The 20,374-nt window shown below is 42.5% G+C and overlaps 2 protein-coding genes across 2 annotated transcripts in view; both read left to right on the top strand.

Annotated features, from left to right (window-relative positions):
* The window catches only part of TMC7 (transmembrane channel like 7), a 14,918-nt gene extending 1,558 nt beyond the window's left edge, over positions 1-13,360 (top strand). Inside the window, exons 3-16 of the mRNA XM_041401856.1 lie at positions 1,611-1,759; positions 2,108-2,275; positions 2,451-2,536; positions 3,053-3,198; positions 3,732-3,879; positions 5,416-5,586; positions 7,099-7,256; positions 8,100-8,217; positions 8,919-9,016; positions 9,334-9,517; positions 10,342-10,472; positions 10,742-10,897; positions 11,702-11,780; positions 12,936-13,360. Of these exons, the coding sequence (XP_041257790.1) occupies positions 1,611-1,759; positions 2,108-2,275; positions 2,451-2,536; positions 3,053-3,198; positions 3,732-3,879; positions 5,416-5,586; positions 7,099-7,256; positions 8,100-8,217; positions 8,919-9,016; positions 9,334-9,517; positions 10,342-10,472; positions 10,742-10,897; positions 11,702-11,780; positions 12,936-12,989 (1,846 nt within the window). The 3' untranslated portion in view covers positions 12,990-13,360. The remainder of the gene's footprint in view (positions 1-1,610; positions 1,760-2,107; positions 2,276-2,450; positions 2,537-3,052; positions 3,199-3,731; positions 3,880-5,415; positions 5,587-7,098; positions 7,257-8,099; positions 8,218-8,918; positions 9,017-9,333; positions 9,518-10,341; positions 10,473-10,741; positions 10,898-11,701; positions 11,781-12,935) is intronic.
* A 1,384-nt stretch (positions 13,361-14,744) lies between these two features.
* On the top strand, positions 14,745-18,569 carry COQ7 (coenzyme Q7, hydroxylase). Its single transcript, XM_041401998.1, has 6 exons — positions 14,745-14,832; positions 14,970-15,160; positions 15,560-15,674; positions 15,787-15,926; positions 17,717-17,785; positions 18,443-18,569. The coding sequence occupies exons 1-6, from the start codon at positions 14,766-14,768 to the stop codon at positions 18,518-18,520; spliced, it is 660 nt and encodes a 219-aa protein (XP_041257932.1). The 5' UTR covers positions 14,745-14,765; the 3' UTR covers positions 18,521-18,569.
* The last annotated feature ends 1,805 nt before the right edge of the window (positions 18,570-20,374 follow it).

Here is a 20,374-nt window from a genome sequence, read left to right as displayed (position 1 = left end):
CCCCATTCCTTTTAAAATGACTCTTTCCTGTGGGCTGTTCCTGCCCCCCTGGTGGTTACCCCCCGGAGGGAGGGATTGTAAAGACTTTGCTTTGCCCCGCCTGAATTTCAGTGCTTGTCTCACGTCTCACTGCTGGGCTGAAAGCTGCTTTGAGGACAGAGGATACAGGATGTGGTTTTTCACTGTCAGACAACAGCTGCACCTTTAAATCAGGTACATTGTAGTTGTAGTTATGAACCAGAAGAGAGGTGGAAGTACAATTAATGTACTCCAGGGAGAACAAGAGCTACTCTATTGCAAGAGCAGTGGCAAACAGCCTGACCCTGGAGTTTCACTCTATAGCCTGTACACAAGAAACAGTAGAAGATCTAGGTCATGGTAAAGGAAAGTGCTTGATACCTTGAATTTTTATTTGAAGTTGGGTATCTAAAGTTCAGCTCTTCAAGAAAGGGGAACTGGAGGGAGGAGTGGAGTTGCAATGTCCCAGTCTTGTTTACACATGTTAGCACTGATTCTGGTGGGGCTTCTTGGCGCTTCTACAGATCGGTGATCTGCATTTTGCAGCAGCTGCCAGCACCAAGTGCTTGGCACAAACATCCTGAGAGTGGAACACTCAACTTCTGTAACTCAGATGAATGTGCAGCCCACGCTTCTATTTACAATGCAAACCCAGCACGGGCCAGACAGTTCTGCAGAGTTAAAACACTGCAAACTGCAGCCTGTGGTTTCCACAAAATGAAATCTCTTGAGAGGAGCTGTATTTGCTCTTAAAGCTGAGGTCATCTGCTGCCTGATTGAATGTTTGTATAGGTTTAATTTGACTTCCTGCCAAAATGCTCGAGCCATGAGGAAACAGGCAATATAGAGCACACATGGCAGTGCATCCCTTGGGCAATGAGTAGGGTTGACTACAAGTCTTTTAAAACTGAAACCTTGGTACCACAGCATCGTGTCCTCATGGGTACTTACTTAACTGCTGCCCTTCTTCAGTGGCATCAGAGGCTGGAAAGAATTTACTGTATACAAGCCCATTTTCAAGCTATGTTTCTGTGAAGTTTTGTCTGGTTTTAAGGTTTCTTAAAAGAAACAACAAAATGAAAACTCTGAGACACTCAGAATTCTCCTTGATGCTGTTGCTGACTGGGCAACAATTTTTAAAATGCAAATGTATTCATATAGTATGAAAATCCCTAAGTGAATGGTTAAAAATTACAGACAGTGGCACATTCTCAGTGTTTGTTTGCAGCTTGTTATTAGAACAGTGCATCCCTAGAGGTGCTGGCAAAAAATATTTTCTCAAATTCACTGAATTGGCATTTTCCAGCAAATATTTCAAAAAGCTGTTGTTGTCAACTTTGTTTTGTTTAGTTGGGGTTTTTTTCTTTGTTTATTTGGTTTTTTCTCCAAGAGAGGTGAGTGTTTTTCATGCGACAGCTTGCCCTATTTGAATTAAGTTGATGTTGCCCTTACCAGCAAGATCAGATGGGGAGAGCTTGTGTGTCTGTAGCTATTCCCCTGAAGGCTGTGGGCAGGCTCCATCCTGCTAAGCCCTGTTACATGGAGTGAAAAATTATTTCTTGTGCTCAGTAGCTATATTTCTGGATTCTTAGGGACTCTCAGCAGGCTGAAACAGAACGTTTATCCAGATGGAAGAAGTGGAGAAGAACTAGCAGTAAATCATTGAAAAAAGCACTCAGTGAAGTCAAGGGCTTGTCATCTTACCTGGTGCTTTGGCGACATGATATTCACAGCATAGAAGGTATTTCCTGTCTGATGTCCATTTCTCCTCTGGAAAGCTGCTTCTGTTATTGGCAGTTTTACCTGTGTGAGCATAGTTCAAATATAACTACATGTGCTTAAGAAGTTACTTTCTTCCCTTATTATTGCTGAATGTAAAATCCATGACATGGTAGAAGGAAATACATTGGAAAAAATTATTAATATGTCCACCCTGCATTTCAGTTACATTGCTAAAAGTCTGTAATACTTAAAACTAGCTTTAACAATGTTTCTTCAGTTCAGTGAAACTGCTTTCATAATCTGCTCTCGCTGTATTTGTAGTGGTTTTATCATCTTAATTATTGGCACACGTTTCTTTTATTCCCAGGGAAATTTGGTACTGGCATCCAGTCCTACTTCTCCTTCCTGCGCTTTCTGGTCCTGCTGAACTTTATAATTTTTATCCTGATGTTCAGTTTTGTTACTCTTCCTACCATAATTTCTACATACGGACTATTCAACAGTACCACTGCTTACATTTCTCCAAAGGACGTAGGTAAACATCTTCTCTATGTACAGCTGTTGTAAGATTCCCCCTTTCCATCAGCTTCCTCTCCACCTCCCAGAAAAAAGGAAAGCCTTTTTAGAAGTGTGGCATGTTTGAATTAATGTGATCTTCAGTTCAGTGAGCACTACCATTTGAGTGACTTTTCATGCCTTTCTTTTGACAGATAATATCTGCACAACTTATGAACCTAGTGGTAATAAGGGACTTGTTTACTTCTATACTTACCTCAAAGATTTGCTCAGTGGCACTGTAAGTAATTAGTTGGGGTTTTTTTAATTAAGTGTCTCATGTAGCATTTAAAATAATTTTTAAAAATTACTTGTGGAATGAAGCTTTGATAATTTTGAAAAATGGTAAGGCATATGCATCACTGGGGTATGTTATCTCTGAGAAGGGCAGTTCTCAAACTGTTTTTTACTGAGTGACCACAAGGCCTGGCTGGCCACGTGCTGCAGCCTGTGCCACTCCTCCCCAGCTGCTACCCCTTATTATTCTGGAGCACACTGCCTATTGTTCTCTCTGTGTAGGGTCTCAGTGTCTGTGTCCTGCAGCTTTTTCATTGGAGAGGGGAGAGATTTTAAGCACACAGTGCCTGCACAGTTTGGTAGAGGCAATGGCAGTATTTAGAAGATACAGGCTTGTAGCTTGCTGGGGGCCCTAATTTTAAATTTACAGAATTTACTTGCTTAATGTAACCATGTTGGATTTTATAGGGCAATTGTTGCTGCTGTTGTTACAAATTCTATTTCAACTTCATTTTCACAGGGATTCCTTGAAGTGACAATTTTGTTTTATGGCTATTACTCAATAGATGCTGTACGGATCAATATCATGAGGTACAACTTGCCACTTGCATACCTGCTGGCTACATTTGCCTACCTTGCCTTAAGTTTCCTCTGGATAATAAAGAGGTAAAATTGTTGGTGTTGTTTATTTACTGTTACATGTTGCACAGTTTAGATTGGATTCCTGCTTGAAGGGAACATACTGTTTTCTAGAGCTGTTTGTGTGGAAATGGGCAGTGTTTTGCCTGAGGATGCAGTGCCACAGTAGCCTGTGGAGTGCTTGGGAAAAAGAAAACAATTTGAAGTATCAGTTTTTCATATGCATGCATACCTACAAGTAAAAGCCCCTCAGCTATACTAAATTCGTGGAGGATTTTTTAGGGGTTTTTGATTGAGTTTTATTTAGCCATCTCAGTTTCCTTTGCTGGGTCTGGGTGAGGTGAGAAGGTGTGACTGTGGTGAAGTGCAGGTGAGAATAACCTGTACCAGTCAGGGTAAGCTGCTGCAGAAGCTCACACTGAAAGAGTCCCAGACACTGGCTGGTACTAAGCAAAGGTGACAGTTTGCTCAGAGGGGGTCATTTAGTCTTTGATCAGCCAGGTTGCTTTTGTGTGTTTTTCCTGTGCATAAAATGAATCTTCTCACAAATTTTTCTCTAGGTCTGTGGAAGGCTTTAAGCACAACTTAGTGCATGATGCAGATCCATTTCAGAGTTACTGTAACAAAGTCTTTGCGGGCTGGGACTTCTGCATTACAGATCCAAATGCAGCCCGGCTGAAACATCGCAGCTTGCAGTATGAGCTCCAGGTGAGTTACTTCTGCCTTTTTGTGATTACGGTTACATACAGCTGAGATGGCTAAAAAAGAAATGTGTGCAATTTTGCAGATAAGGGAATAAAGTTAAGAAGGATTGAAGTTGCTTGTTCTGGGGGTGCAGCCCACATCCTCTCGCATGCTTTCTAGGTACCGGAGTCCGGAATAAAGTTAAGAAGGATTGAAGTTGCTTGTTCTGGGGGTGCAGCCACATCCTCCTGCATGCTTTCTAGGTACCAGAGTCGTGCAACGTGAGAAGGATTGGCACGGATGTTGTTGGCCCTTCCCCCATCCACTGGGGACCGACGCCAGCCCGTTAGCTGCTTATCTGCCTCTTCCTCACACTCCAGTCCTGCTTCCTGTGTTAGTTTCTGCATAGTCCAACAGGAAAATCTGTCCCAGCTGCAGGCAAAACTGCAGGGATCAGCTGGAGTTTTCTGGGGTTTAAGCATGCAGTGCAGTAAGCAGTAGTTTGGGGAGAAATAAAATTCAGATGGTGCTCTTTGTACTGTTTGAGAGTATTATTGCAGTAAGAAGATACTGAAAAATTCTCACTAGGTGTCTTTGGCACACGTGCACATACAAAATGCTGATGCAGCTGTAGATTTCCCAAATCTTAAAGCTCTGAAAAGAATCTGAAAGGCTCTTTTGGTAAAACAAGGACCTTCTTTTTGCTCTCTGTACACTGGAAGCAGAGATTTGTGTAGTGAAAAAATTACCTTTGAGAAGATGCTTCCACTTCAAACCACAAAGTGGTAATTACAGATTTCATAAATTACAGTGAGTTGCTTTCTGCTCTAGTGAAGTTCTGAGTCATCTCTTTTCATCATAGAATCAGAACCTCCTTCACTTGCTACACTTTTGCCTTCAGAACACACATTTTAGAAGAACTAGCCCCTTAATATTGCTGTTTGATGGACATAAATCATCAGAAAATACACTCTCATGTGTGTTATGTGGGTTTGCCCAGGTTAAATTGCCTTCAGGAGAATACAGGAGATACTGTAGTCTCATCTCAGTTAAGGTGAAATACACCAAGTTTACATTACAAGCTGCTCAAGACTCTGCTTCCTTCTTTCAGTGTCATCCCCCAATTTTCCTTCACAAAGAGTAAGAGGAATTTTGAGCCATGGTGGTGAGGGCTGGTTACTTACCTGCAGAAGTAACGAGTGACTGGTTTACTCATTTCAGAGTTTCATTTCAAGCTGAGATCAGTCTCTCTCGACAAACAGACAAACTGTCTGTCCTCAAGGAAAGGTGTTACTGATACAGTACAGAGAAGAGGATTGTGGGGCATTTGTCTTTGGCTACAGAGCCCTCAGCTCGAGGAGGCTGAGCACACAGGGGCTTCCATTCCTGCATGGACCTGTTTTGTCAAAGAAAAGACACTCCATTCTGTGTGCTTGGGCAGGCACTGGAGTGACTGTCCTAGAGCAGGCTACAGATTTGCACTTCTTGGGGGAGAAGGCATGGTGTTAAATGTTGTATGCTGCATCAAAAAACTGCATTTCTTTTTTCTTTTCTTTGTAGACGGACTTGCAGGAAGAAAAACTGAAGCAAAAAATAGCTGAGAGGAGAATGGGAGAAAAGCTACGCATCTACTCTCTGAGAATATTTATAAATATAATTGTCATTGCCATTTTATCTGGATGTTTTTACTCAATTTATAGAGTAACTGTCTTCTCTCAAGAAAACTCCAATGTGAGTATAAGAAATGACACTAGGACAGATTTGGTGAAGGCTGGTGATTACAGCAAGAGGAACTATTGTGAAAGAGTCCAGTATCTTAATATAGCACCTTTCATGCAGGGATCTGAAAATGTTCCCTACAGACTTACAGTTTTTTTAGTAGATGAGAACAGGAAAGATATGAACCATGTGCCAAAAAAGCCTCCCCAGTCATGTCTCCCATTGCTGCAGAGGCTTCAGTGCTGAGTGCCTTGGAGCTGACAAGAAGAGCAACCCTCACAACCCTTCCCTTGTAACTGTGCTCATCTCACTGTGATCTGTGGGTCTGGACAGTGAACTGGCTGGGAGAACTGACCTGGTTAAATCAGACTTCATCATGATCAGTTTCACATGATCTGGTTCACTGTCAACTGCAAAAATGCACTTCAGGGGAAGGAAGAGTGAAGATTGTGATCTGTCTTGTGGCTTGAGTTACCCGGTGTGGGGAAACAGGAAGGCTTTGATCACAGAACAGTTTTCAGAAGCAAAGATTCTTGCATCACTGGCAGAAAGAATCAGGTTGGATTGGTTTCACCTCTGGCAGGACAAGCAGATGGAAAGAGTGGTTCAGAAGCAGAACAAAGCAGACAAGCTTCTGGTTGTGACAGCTTCACAAAAGTAACTGACTTCTCTGTAGGACCCCAGGGTTTGATTACTCTGGTAGAAATGGGAACCACAATTTTCTCTCCCCTGTGTAAGTTCCTGGTGTAATGGACTTAGCTGTTCACAAGGAAAGTTGTGCTCATGGGGGACCTAATTCTGAACTTCTGTAAACTGCCAGGATGGCAGGGACAGAAGCAGGAAATGGGGGCTAAATGAGTTTATGTGTCAGAGGTATTGTTTGAGGGCAGAGAAGAGGACAACACTGAACAACTTCAAGAATAGCTTCACTTACTGGGGGCTTTAAGTAGAAGGGTTGGTATATTGACCGTGTCTTAATGAGCAGTTAGAGAAGCTTGTCAGGATGGTAGGAAAGTCAGGGGAGCTGCTTGGCACCAGTAAGAATAAATTGATAAGTGTCTGCCCTTGGAGTAGCTGTAAAACCTGGTAGCCTTGACGCTGGTTAGCAACAGTCAGACACAAACCTTGGTGAGTTGAACCTCTTTAAACAGAAGCTTTGAGGAAATACAGAAATACTCTTACCTAGAGAGGGAGGGAGTTCCTGGTGAAAGGAGCAGGAGAAAGCAAGGGTGTGTAGCAGCAAACTGCAGAGCTAGCAGTGATCCGGCTCATATAAAGGATAGAGATTTGTTTTCCATGAAACTTGCTTGTCTGGAGGTATTCAGAATCAGCCCTGGGTTTGCCATTCTTGTTACACCTGGTGTTGATTCCTATTGGCAATGCAAATGTCAGTGAAGGATGAGGATGGAGTAAAAGATGCTTTCTGGATCCTGGACAAGGCAGGTCGGTGTGTAGCTGGAGACAGCACGCTCAGGAAGGTGTGCTTCTCCAAGCATTGTGTTTGTCTCATCTCTTCTCCTGCAGGACGCTGGCAATGCAAACTCCCAGGTTAATCTCATAGTGCAGTATTTGCCTTCCATGGTGATCACACTGGCCAACTTCATCGGTCCTCTGATCTTTGCATTTCTGATCAGATTTGAAGACTATACACCAGCCTTTGAAATCAAGCTGACACTCTTGAGGTAAAGATGTTTTTATTGTGGCCTTGGATGTTTCAACGACTTGTTCTTGGTAGGCTGTATGTATTGTAAACATTGAAACATCAAGAAGCAGAGAAGTTGGCACTGGAAACCAAGGAGGCATTGTTTGGCCAATGTTTATTTGGAAACTTTAAAGCTGGGAACAATGTGTTTTGATGACAGTGCAGTGCAATCATCTCAGTGTCCAAGTTTTTTTCTTGGTCCCATTTAGCTGTGTGGTCTGGACATCTTCAACCTGAATAAATAGTCAGTAGAGAACTTTTGGCTGCAGAGCTTTGCATGCAGCAGTTCCCTGAATGAGCAAAAGTGAGTGTACAGCAGTGACTGAAGCAGAGCTTTGCTCAAGGCAGAAGTTAAAGTGTTGGGGTGAAAGATACTTCAGTGTAAGAGCTGGTGTTTGGCAGCTTAAGGCAGTAAGATCTGGGTTGAAGCACCTGAACTTTGCAAGTCCATGCTTTGTATTTGTGATTTGGCCAAGTGCTTCAGAAGGCCTGAAGCTACATGAAGTAGAAATGCTGCACACAGTACTGCACCTGAGGGAATTGCAACCTGTTGCAGCATCAAGATCTGCAGCTGAAATGACAGATCTTGGAACACTATTGAGAAAAGAAACAAAGGACTGTAGCCTAAAGCTGGGAAGGTCAAAAGCAATTTTAACTTACTGCTAAGGAAAGAAATGTGTTTATTATCTGGATGGCTGCCCTGTTAAAGGTCTGCATGACCCTTCTGTGTTTTAAGCCTTCCTTGGACTCCTGTACAAGGCGAGCCCAGTGTTAAATGGCTGGTTTTTGGAACATTTGGAGTTAGGTTTTGCCTTTCTTCCAGGTGTGTCTTCGTGCGGTTGGCCAATATTGGTGTTCTCTTGTTCTCACTGTGGAGTCAGATCTCCGGCTGTGGCAGTGACAAGTGTAAGCCCTGTGGATACAATTACAAACTCTATCCTGTAAGCAGATTTATCTTGGTGTTTAATCATCTGAGCTTGTGAAGGGAGATCTGTTTTTCATGAGAGTTGCTTGTCTAGAGGTGTTCAGTAGAAGCCCTGGGGTTGCTGTTCATGCTGTGCCTGGTGTTGATTCCCATGCTCAGTGCAAACCAGTACAGTTGTTACACAGATCTCCTTTGCTGTCTAAAACTCTGATTACAATTAGTCCAGTGGCAGATGATTCCTTAGTACAGACCTTCTGTCCACCATGAGGATTGTCTGAGGTAGCTGTGTTTTGGAGACATCGTGCTACAGCCTTTTGCGGCATTAAGGCAAATGGGTTTTCCTCAAAACACCGCCCCCCACCCCCCAAAAAAAAATCCCAACCATCTAAACCAAACCAAACACACCCAGCCGTTTTCCTCAAAACACCACCCCCCACCCCCAAAAAAAAATCCCAACCACCTAAACCAAACCAAACACACCCAGCCACACCCCACCCCCTCCCCACCTCACAGAAAAATCCCAAAAACAAACCAAAAGAAAAAAAGTGAAAAGCTTGGCACGGGAACTTTGAAACACTTGAATATTTTAGAAATTGGAGTTAATAGCATTTGAACCTTCATGGTGTTAACTGAGATTATTATTGCTTTAGTGATACACAGATTTTTCACTTGTTTATTCAGACTGCTAATCTTGTTTTTCCTGACTTGTTTTTGTAGTGCTGGGAATCTGATGTTGGGCAAGAAATGTACAAACTGATGATATTTGATTTTATTGTAATTCTTGCTGTGGCCCTGTTTGCAGACTTCCCCAGAAAGTATGTATCTCTGCTTTTTGAGCATATTTTTACAAATGACATATGAAACACATTTTCTTTTTTCTGCTTTAAATTCCCCATATTGCTAACCAAATTACTAGTTTTAAAATAAAACATAATCATATTTCTGGTGGTTTGAGCACCTGTTTGCTATTCAGATGGCTGTATAGGTTTTGTTATTTGAGAGTTTTTTTCTTCAGATCTTTTCTGTTATATTGTCTAATGCTTAAATGCTAAGTTGTATGTGTTTCAAATATGTTAGAATGCATCTAAATTCTACAACTTCTGTTTAGGATTAACAATATTCTTTGTTTCAGGTTGTTAGTTACTCATTGCTCTTGCAAGCTTGTTCAGTGGTTTGGACATAAGGAATTTGAAATTTCTGACAATGTCCTGGAAATCATTTATGGGCAGACTATTTGCTGGATTGGAACCTTCTTTTCACCACTTCTCCCTGCAATAGCAACTATAAAATACTTCATCATCTTCTATGTTAAAAAGGTAATGAAGGCACATGCTTGATAAAGAATTGAGTACATCTCTGTGGTTTTTGTAATGCGGGCATATAGATAATGCAGGTGATCTAAAACCATCAAAAAACCCTAAAACCACCTGTGGATGCAGTGGGTGGAATGAGCCAATGATATTCCATTTTCAGTAAGGTTTTGTGCTTTTAACAGACGGTAGAATTTTGCTTTAAAATCAAGCAAAGCCATATTTCAATTACTACTTCTCAAATTATTTGGCTTTTTTTTTAAACAGCTTTCTTTGTAACAAAGCTAGTTTATGAGACTTTCCCGCAGTAATCTATTTACTAGCAACACAGCTTAGAACTTGGACAAAATTTTGCAAAGCTGCTGAAAATTTGGGAGCAAAAATGGAAAATCCAAGCTGGGTTGGATGTTCATGTGATTTCTGACTATCAGAAGTTTTGCTCAGTGATCACACAGCTCCATCTGTGCCTCCAATTCTTGCTGATACTTTAGGTCTTGCAAGAGGGATGTATCCAGAGAAGATGTGGCAGAACAAAGCCAACAGCGGTGCCATGGGTCCTACACTAAATGCCTGTGTCAGTTGACTCTGTGCAAGTGTGTGAGGGCCTCTGAATCAAATTCTTACACAAATTAGAAGACATTGATTTACACCAAAATGTGAGGCAGTCTTTTCTTAGCCCTTCTCAGCCAGCCCATACACATCAAAGGAGGTGGTTGTGTGGTAGCTGGTGGCATGTTTGAGAATGGAAAATTCAGTTGCTGGGGGAAGTACATTTGGATTATATCTATACAGATGTACTGGTAACAGTTTTACTCACCTTCCCTCTTCAGATTGTTTTGATACACACACGCAAACCTGCAGCAAGGCCTATAAGGGCATCAAGTTCCAACTTTTTCTTCCTGGTGGTGCTGTTGATTGGGCTCCTCTTGGCTTTTGTCCCTCTGGGATTCAGCATAGCACGGTAAGTGACGATTGTAAGTTCTGTGAAGTTGACACTTGTTCTAAGCTTGTCAGTTCTGCAAAAGCAGACACACAACTTTAGAATGGTTAATGGAATAAAATATATAGGGTATAACACATAAACTTATAGCTTAGTTCATATAAACAAAAATTACAGTTTTGTAGATATAGGACACTTTTACTGCATCACCAAACTGCTGCTGGGTTTGTGCTGGATTATTTTATCTTTACATTTTGGTGTAACATCTTTCTATTCTGCTTCTTCGACAGTATCCCCTCTTCCAAGGCATGTGGGCCATTCAGGAATTTTAACACTTCATGGGAAGTTGTTCCACATACAATACTTCAGTTTCCAACAGGTCTGCAGCAGGTCCTTTTTGGCATTGCATCAGAAGCCTTTGCAGTGCCTTTTTTTGTGATCCTCTGGTGAGTACTGTGGACATTTGATTCCCTTATGCAGCTTCATTTCCTTGCTCACTGAACTCATACCAAGCATCTATTAGGCCAGATTTTCCATTTGCAGTCAAAAACATCAAACCCCATATGAATCCTCAGCCCTTATGTCTTTGCCCAGGTGTTCACACTCATCAGCTTTCTTCCATTTCCTCTTGCATTTCCCATGTTCAACAGTGTCCTTCTCAAAAATGTTAACTGTGAATTCTCTGCAAATTAGTACTGTAAGCCCTGTGATCACAACTCCTATCCAAAAACCCTAGTCTGAAAAAACAAATAAAACTACCAAAACAGTCATTCTGTAAGATGAAATTGAGTGTAGAATCATAGAATTTTTAAGGTTGGATGTCACCTGTAGAGAGAATCTAACTCAAATCTTCTGTTCAAAACAGGGGCAAGTAGAGCAGGAATGATACCCAGTTAAATTTTCAGTATCTCCAAAGATACAGAGACTCCACAATACTGTTCCAGGGTCTGGTCAGTCTTCTAATAAAAAGGGGTGTTTTTCATAAGTTTAAATGGAGTTTTTTGCACTTCAGTTTAACTAAACTGTTTGCAAATTTTGGAGCCTTATTACCTGATGCTTTCTAAAACTTCTGTGCTTGAAAAACCATGTGGCTTATTTAGGACTCCACCCAGCCCTTCCTTTTGTAGCACACATTTATGTGTTCTCCTGAACTGACCTTGTTATTACATACATAGGAAATCTCAAGTCCTCTCTTTTTGTTTCTTGTTTACAGCATCATCATGTTCTGTGTTTTTGTTTGTTGTTTACAGCATCATTATGTTCTATGTTATTGCCTTGGCTCGAGCACACAAACGAGTGGTTGAACAGCTGAGAGAACAACTGGTTTTGGTAAGATCTGACCCAACACTTACTGACACAACAAAGAGAACTTTAGGGGTACAGAAATGAGAAGAATGCAGAGGAGTATTGGTTTTCATAGTCTCCTGGATAATTGGTTTTTGCAACAGGCAGTAAAGAATGTTTTACAAATTACCCAGGAAAAATAACCAAAGCATTGTGGTATTTCTCAGTGGAGTTGATTTTCTTGGGTACCAGCTGCAACTACAACAAGGTCTGGTTATATCAGGCAACACACATGCAAGAGATGTGCCCCTGAGAAGCTGTGTCCCTGTTTTTCATCTGTTGCATTATTTAAATCCACTTATCTCCATGGTTTTTTCCTGCCAAAGAACCTGAATCCTGTTTCCTGTGCTTTCCACCATCTTGCACTACCTCCACTTCTGTTTCCTTCTCTGCCCTCACAAACAGGCACCCAACTCCCTACCCTTCCCTCCAGGCCCGTATTTCTACTGCATCTCTTCTGGTCTTGCTGTTGAGTGTGGGCCCAGAGGTGCTTGAGCAGGTACTGAAAGTGGAACAAGTCGGCACTAACAGCCCTTTGGAGAAGGGTGCCAGTGCAGAAATGCTGCTTTGTGGCCATCCAAAGCCACTGCCAGGTTTGGCAGCGTTCGTGTGCTGTGATGTGACAAACTGCTGGAGTCAGAACTCAGCCTCAGCAGTGAGACTTCTCACTTTCTTAGGAAACAGCCCATTTCTGGATATGTGCTTCTTTTAGATATGGCATTTAACAACTGTTGGCAAAAAAACACTTACTGGGGGGAGATTTTTGAGGAGTGAGGAATTTAGGAACAAAAGCCTTCCTGCTTTTTGAAAGGGTTCACAAATCAGCTGGGAATTCTAAAAATTCTTCTGTGCTTTTTATTTTTGTTTCCTTGCTCTTGTTCAACTTCCTGGAAGCATGGTTTAAATTTTGAGTTGTGTGAGACGTTTTTACTAGGCTCAATGCAGAACTGTTAATGTGTAACCTGAAGTAAGATAAATGAAGTCAAGGCCATTGTAAGCTTGAAATTGTTCAGGCAATTGAGAGTGTGCTGGGGGTAAAATGTGGTGACTGCACCTATTTCTAATAAAGAAATGAGCTGTTGTAGATGACTTGTATTACCACTGTTGATGTGGAGCATTCTTGTTCTTCTGTCTTTCCAGGAGAGTCGTGACAAGATGTTCCTAATCAGAAAGATAGCAGAAGCTCAGAAGTAGCCTTGAAAACCACACAAGCCAAAAGAACTTGACTTCCTGAAACGCCCAGAACAAGAAGATAACAGCAGAAGCATTTGCAGCTTCTACAACCTGAGCAGCTGACTGGCACCCTGGGACTGTGGTCTGTGGAATGGGTGCTTGTGGTCTGAGGCTTAACGTTTCCAAAACTTGGAAATTCAGCTGATTTATACTGTGTTAGAGCTGCTCAAAAGAGGATACTCTAATGCTCATACAGCTTCAGGGTTGTTGGGATTTGTTACGTCCCTATTTTCTTCAGGGAGTTTGGGTAAAATGTGATCAGAACTGAAATGCTTTTGTACTGTTTTTACAAATTATGCTATAAGAATCACGAGAGGGAAAAGGGTATGGTTTTATATATGTTTTCAACACCTTTCATTTGTTTTAGTTTTTAAAAAGAAGTACAAATTATGCTATAAGAATCACGAGAGGGAAAAGGGTATGGTTTTATATGTTTTCAATGCCTTTCATTTGTTTTAGTTTTAAAAAAAAGTGTGTATGGAAGTATGTTGATATAGCGCATAGGAAAAGAAAATATGTCATGGGTTTGAAAGCAGTTTTCTATATATTTTTAGAGGTGAGGATTTGCTATTTATACTGCTCTGAAGTAGAAAGAGCAGTTGAACACTGGATAAGTAATCATAAAATGGTTCAGAGAAAACAAACTGATAAAAGAGCTCTGAATAAACACTTGGGTTAGGAAGAAGCCCGCAGGCACAGCACTGCTGGGGCACCAGCCTTGCTGCTGTGGAGGGGCCTTTTGGTTTGTTTTTGGTGTTTTTTTTTTTTTTAACATTTTAAGTCATTATTATTTGTGTTTTATTCTTGTATGAACATCTTGACTACTGGTCTATGTGATCTAAAATGTGAATATTTCAGAGTTAAATTATTGGTTGGCAATACCATGTGTCAGTACCCCTTATTTCTCATGTTCCCTGACTTTCCTGAACTGCTGGGACCATGTGTGAGAACCGTGTGTCCCTGTAGGCACTAACCCAGTCCTTTATTTAAATATTGTGATTAAGGATTTCTTGTACAAAGCTGCGTTTATTGTTTGAAATCTGCATTAGTCCGCTCTTAGTTAATGTGAGACACTATCCTTTTAATATAATATTTTGGAATGTTTTCTGTTTAAAGGAATGACCGTTCAATAAACGCTATTTATTTTACCATACCTCCTGGCTCCGTTCTCTCGCTGTGGCTGTGGGGGCCGGCCTGGGGCTGCCTCCGCCCGCCCTCAGCGCTGCTCCGGCCCGTCCTCAGCGCTGCTCCGGCCGCCCTCAGCGCTGCTCCCTCCCCGCCCTCAGCGCTGCTCCCTCCCCGCCCTCAGCGCTGCTCCGGCCCGTCCTCAGCGCTGCTCCGGCCCGCCCTCAGCGCGGCTCCAGCCCGCCCTCAGCGCTGCTCCGGCCCGCCCTCAGCGCTGCCTCCGCCCCGCCCTCAGCGCTGCTCCGGCCCGCCCTCAGCGCTGCCTCCGCCCCGCCCTCAGCGCTGCTCCGGCCCGCCCTCAGCGCTGCTCCCGGCCCGCCCTCAGCGCGGCTCCGGCCTTTCCTCAGCGCGGCTCCGGCCCGCCCTCAAGACTCGCTACCGCCCCTCCCTCAGCGCTGCCTCCGCCCGCCCCCAGCGCTACTATCGCCTCGTTCCCATGGCAACCAGGGCTCTGGCTTTGATTGACAGCTGCGCTGTCCAGTGCAGTGGCTGCGCGGAGCCAATCGGAATCGCGACAGGGCGGCGCGCGGTGATGACGTCAGGCTCAGCGCGATGGCGGCGGTGGCCTCGGCTCTGCGGTGCTCGCTGTTGCAGCGCCGGCCCCTCCGCTGCGGGCCGGGTACGGGCTCGGCTTCGCGTCCCGCCGCCCGGGGCCGCCTCAGGCCGTTCGGCTCCGCGGGTGGGGGCGTCCACCCGCCCGTCCCGGCCGGGGAGCGGGCGGCGGCGGAGCTCGCGTCACCTTTGTCTCTCCGGCAGGTGCGCGGGCTGTGGCCGGCGCGGGCGCTGCCCTCAGGCCGCGCAGCACGCGGGGGGCGCCCGGCGGCATCAACAAGCCCGTCATAGACCGCATCATCCGCGTGGACCATGCGGGAGAGTTCGGCGCGAACCGCATCTATGCGGGGCAGATGGCCGTGCTGGGCAGGTCCAGCGTGGCACCCGTCATCCAGGTGAGCCGTCCCGAGGCTCTGGTTCCTTTCCGTGGGGTTAACAGCGGCCGGGTGGTGGTGAACGATCGTAGCCTTCGTGGCAAGATTGTTGTCCAGTTTTTTGTGAGCGCTTCCAAACGTGCGGGTTTATAAAGAGTGTGGGCGTACTTGGTGAGGGAGTTACCGTACTGTTGTCCTGTTTTGTAAATGGTTTTATGTTACCTTCTTATAACTGCCCTCTCTGTCCTTTTTGTAACCATCTGCCCCTGCCTTTCTGCACCATTTCTTCTCTCTGATATTACAATATTGCCTCAGCTACCACAGCACATGTATCCTGAGCTGTTTTGGTTTTTTATTAGTTTATTGGTAATGTTTGCCTCTTGTGGTTTTATGCTTCTCTGTGGTCTGGCTCTTTTGCAGCACATGTGGAATCAAGAAAAAGACCACCTGAAAAAGTTTAATGAGCTCATGGTTGCATACAGAGTTCGACCCACTGTTTTATTGCCTTTCTGGAACGTAGCAGGTTTTGTTTTAGGTGAGTTTGGATAATTACTGTTGTTGTTGTTTTGTGAAGTCTTCAGTTGTGTTAAATTATTTGTTTTGCTTCAGATTTCATTGTATTCATGTGTCTGGTACCCCAACCCCAGGGGCTGGAAGTGCTTTGCTTGGAAAGAAGGGTGCAATGGCTTGCACAGTGGCTGTGGAAGAGAGTATATCAGAGCACTACAACAACCAGATCAGAACTCTCATAGAAGAGGATCCAGAAAAGTACAAAGAGCTATTGCAGGTATTTAACCACAACTTAAAAGTTGTTTAACAAATTGATTGAGTTAATCCAATTTGATTTAGTCTTTTAAAAATAATATGCTTTTAGAATTTACAGTGGATCTTTTTGTTCTGTCACTTAGAATGCTGAAGTCAACAGAAACTATTAAAATAAAAGGATGCTTTTTCCTTCAGCAGCACTGAATTGATTAAGCACCAAAATTAAAACATGTGTTGGGTTATCTTCAGCATACTTTCAGTAATGCACTGGTTCCTTTTCATGTGGGACAATTATGCTTTGAGTTTGATTAGTTTTAATTGAAGGGTCTAGAGGGGAAACAAAAGGAGGAAATATTGAATTGCACAGTAGCTGTGTTGCCCTCCTGTGAAGGCATTTCAAGTACCTTCAAATGCTGCTTAACCTGAGCTGCACACAGTGCTCAGGGTGAGCTCGGGGTGACCCCCTCCAGCCCCTCTGCCCCTGCTGTGTTGGATTCACCCCAGGGTGGGGTTTGCCCTCCTGGCACTGCTGCCAGCCAGCACCCTGGCCATCTTCTAGTCCTGGATGCTCTCAGTGTGTAAGGAGCTGGTGTTTGTCAGCTCTGTGAGAAATTAACTTCCCAAGCATTTTAGGTATCAAACTGGGACACGTTCCTGTGAGTGGCTGTGGCAGATTGAGCTGTTTCCACAGGCAGCACGTGGAACTGGTTCATTTCCAGCCTTGCTGGCTACCAGTGTGTTCAGTTGTGCACAGTGTAACATGTAGCAAAATCTGATTATTCCAGTGTATCCTTTTGTTACAGAAATTGTCTCTGAAGTAACTGGAGTTGTGCTGAGGTGCACCAGGGAAATACCACCCCTGAAGACAATGATATAATGAAATAGATAGAGATGGCTCAAAATAAAGAGAAAAATCCAGACAGGGAGTTTACTCACAGTGCCAATATGAGGAGAAGTAGAGGGGACACCAAAAGCAATGCAAACCTGTTGGGCAGGGACAGTGCTCAGGTGTCTGTAAGTGCTGAGCTCTTCATTAAGCAATCCTGTCACCTGCAGGCATCTCAGGAGAAAATCCTCTAAACCTTTTGTCCCAGCTGAAAAATTAGAAGACAAACAATTGTTCTTTAGAGTATGCTCGAATGGACAAAAAAAACCTGGTTAGTTTACAGGGGAACACCCTTCTGATTGGCAAGGCAGGGACCTTAATTCCTTTATTCAAATTGTCCCAATAATATGGGGTCTGAAACTTGTCAGTCTTAAAAGTTACTATGGCTATAGGTTTTTTTGAAACAGTGAAAAAAAATTGTGATATATTAATTAAACAGCAGCTTGAACTTAAAGACTTCTTTGGAGACCACCAGAAGAACTTCAGGTTAGGGGAATGCTATAAATAATTCCATTCTTGCTGAATTGGAGGTTCAGATCTTTGAGAAGTTTTTGAGAGACTCTGGCTTGCCATGGTGCACATAATGGACAAGAGCATCTAGTTTTGTGTGCTGGCTGCCTTGCTTTGTCTGCCAAGCAGGTCAGTAACTGCTGCTTTTCCAGGTAATAAAGCAGTTTTTGCAGGTAATGAACTGCTGCTTTTCCAGGTAATAAAGCAGTTTTTGCAGGTAATGAACTGCTGCTTTTCCAGGTAATAAAGCAGTTTTTGCAGATAATGAACTGCTGCTTTTCCAGGTAATAAAGCAGTTTTTGCAGGTAATGAACTGCTGCTTTTCCAGGTAATAAAGCAGTTTTTGCAGGTAATGAACTGCTGCTTTTCCAGGTAATAAAGCAGTTTTTGCAGGTAATGAACTGCTGCTTTTCCAGGTCATAAAGCAGTTCCGGGATGAAGAGCAGGAGCACCACGACATTGGGCTTGAGCACGATGCTGAGGCTGTGAGTAGAATGTTGACTAATGATGCTGTCAGTGAGGATGTGGATGTGCTGCTCTTACCTGCCTTACTCAGAGATTGGGATGTGGCTCTTTGAGAAGCAGAAAATAAGGCTCTTGATACTCTTTCCCAAAGATACATATAAGAATGTCCTGCATGTTATAACTTTCATTTTTCTAGAACAGAACTTAATCTGTTGGAATAAATTTGAAGTGTTAAAGTGTTTTGATTTTTTTTCCTAAGAGGTGTCCTCTGCAAATTTTTAGATTTTCTTTTAATTTCAGTTTAAATTAAATATTTTTTAATATAAGGCTAATAAGTGCTATCCATACAGTGCTGGGAACTGGAGGCATCATCTTATTAGGAAGTGTGGAATAAACTAAATTCTGTGTTCCCTTGGATACTGTATGGGAAATATGTGATGTCTATTTTTTCTCTTGACTTACATTTGTGGAGAAATGGGAATATTCTGAGAAGTTGATAAATTTTAATTTAGTTTTCTCTAGGATAGACTAGGCTGCAAATACAGGTGGGGTTTTCTTGGCATGATTGTGGTTTTACTTTGATTTTTTTTTTTTAATAGTGCTTACTGTTCATTATCACAATCTGGTTCAAGCAAAGAACTTCAGTAAATGTGTTTAATCTTTTATTCTTTTTACAGACACCAGCTTATTCTGTTTTGAAGACAGCCATACAACTTGGATGCAAAGCTGCAATATTTTTATCAGAAAGAATTTAGTTATTTTTTTCATAATAGTTATGGCAATAAACTGTGACACAAAAGCATATGGAAATTGTGGAAGACTCAGCTATTTTATTCAGCCTTCTAAATTTTTCTGCCCTAAGCACTTGATTCAGCCATCCTTTGTCACATTGAGTCCCCATTTAAAAAGTACCTATATTAAAGTCACTTGAGCTAAATGTGGATAAAGGTGGCACAATTGAGTCTGTGTGAACTGAACCTCCCCGTTCAGAGACTGTTCACAAGGTGGCAGCACAGCATGTATGTACATGGTTTATACATACAGTATTTGTGTATGGATGCACACACATAAAAACAACAAATACAATCTCTGTTGCCTTCAAATTTATGTGTACTTGAAGTAAGCTAGAGCAGCTCATTTTAAAATATTTAATACAGACCAAGAAGAATATTTTTTCTGTTTCCAGGGTGAGTGAAGTAATAGTAAATATTTATTTTCAGTCCATCTTGAATAAAAATTGGTATTATAAGACCAGTTTTACTTAAAGACTTCTGTGTTTGGGGTGGGCCTTTTTTCAGGCACAGTTCCAAATTATTTAAGTAGAATTTTACTTACTATATTTATTCTGTTGTGGTGGGGAGTTTTTTTTTGTGTTTTCTTGGGCTTTTTCTTTGGTTTGCGGGCTGAGTGTGTAAGGAATTGATCCCTGTCATAAAGCAGGTGGAGAGAGCAACTTGGAGCACTGAAATTGCATTCAATATTCTGTTAGAACTTTCAAGCTTATCTTACTTTGCTTCAGACAGCATTTAATCCAGGTACATCTGAGTTGCCTTTTTTAGTAGCTCTTAGTGTTTGTAGGTACTGATTGGTGTGTAATTTGACATTAAAGGCTTCTTAAGAGGATTATTTACCCTTTTTTGGTGAAGGAGCTTAGGCAGAAGCTTAAATCTTAATACAGAGAAATTCCTGTTCTGTGTAATTTTGTTATGTCACTTTGTATGTTCTTTAAAATTAATATCTCTCAAACTGTTGCAAGTGTCACCTTGTTAGACTCAAACTACTGATGTTATTTACTTTGTTCAATCAAAGTAGCATTTGGAATAACGTGACTCAAGGAACTCAAAGCTACATCCCAGATTCTCAGGGACTGCAGAATCAGAAGATCACTCTGAGGGACTCTCATTTTACTGCCTCAGCCTCAGACAGTCATGAGCAGTGTGTGTGAAAAACTCAAGTTTACTAAAGACACTAATGTAATATCTTCCCTAATTTGACCATTTCTCTGAACAAAACTTACCTCCAGCAGATTTCTTGCCTTAATTTCTCTAAAGTATAAAATATGCATGTGGACAACTCCCAGGTAATTTGTAGGAGAGAGGAATCAGCACAAAAGAATGATTAGCTGAGGTGATTAGAGGGGTAACAAATGGTGCTGGAAGCTTGTGCAGTGCAGCTGTGTAAGTCACAGGCTTTAATAATTTAGTAAAAGAAGAATAAAAGATTGCTTGATGAATAGTCCATTGTAAAGTCTTTCATACCAGGGGCAGCATGGGATGGCATCTTTTATAAGTCCATTATTGCAGGGGAGGGAGGGCAGGGCATGGTGTATTTTCACTGAAAACTGCATGCCCATACATACAGTGGTCTTGTGACATAAACTGGAAACTGAGCCAGACAGTTTGTGGTCTCCTAGCCATTACATCAGGGTTGACAGCTGAACAAGGCATCTCTGGAGTTTTCCAAGAGAGCTGGTACTCAGCTGAAGCCTTGTATTCTCCAAGGTTACAGAGATTCTCTGAAAATGTCTGTGGTGTTCAGCAGTAGTGGGATTGGCTTGTGACAGATAGACAGACATGCTCATGTGATTGTCCAAGATTTGGGTGGCCCCT

The sequence above is a fragment of the Onychostruthus taczanowskii genome, unplaced genomic scaffold (genome assembly GCF_017590055.1).
Source record: "Onychostruthus taczanowskii isolate IOZ18803 unplaced genomic scaffold, ASM1759005v1 scaffold19, whole genome shotgun sequence".
Taxonomy (NCBI): Eukaryota; Metazoa; Chordata; class Aves; order Passeriformes; family Passeridae; genus Onychostruthus; species Onychostruthus taczanowskii.
This window is presented reverse-complemented; position numbering and strand designations above follow the sequence as displayed.

What these genes read in the sequence shown, in the direction of transcription:
- COQ7 (XM_041401998.1), top strand. Translation starts at nt 14,766, where the DNA reads ATGGCGGCGGTGGCCTCGGCTCTGCGGTGCTCGCTGTTGCAGCGCCGG. An exon ending in GCGTGGCACCCGTCATCCAG is followed by an intron (nt 15,161 to 15,559) that starts GTGAGCCGTCCC and finishes GCTCTTTTGCAG; the next exon opens with CACATGTGGAATCAAGAAAA. An exon ending in AGTACAAAGAGCTATTGCAG is followed by an intron (nt 15,927 to 17,716) that starts GTATTTAACCAC and finishes CTGCTTTTCCAG; the next exon opens with GTCATAAAGCAGTTCCGGGA.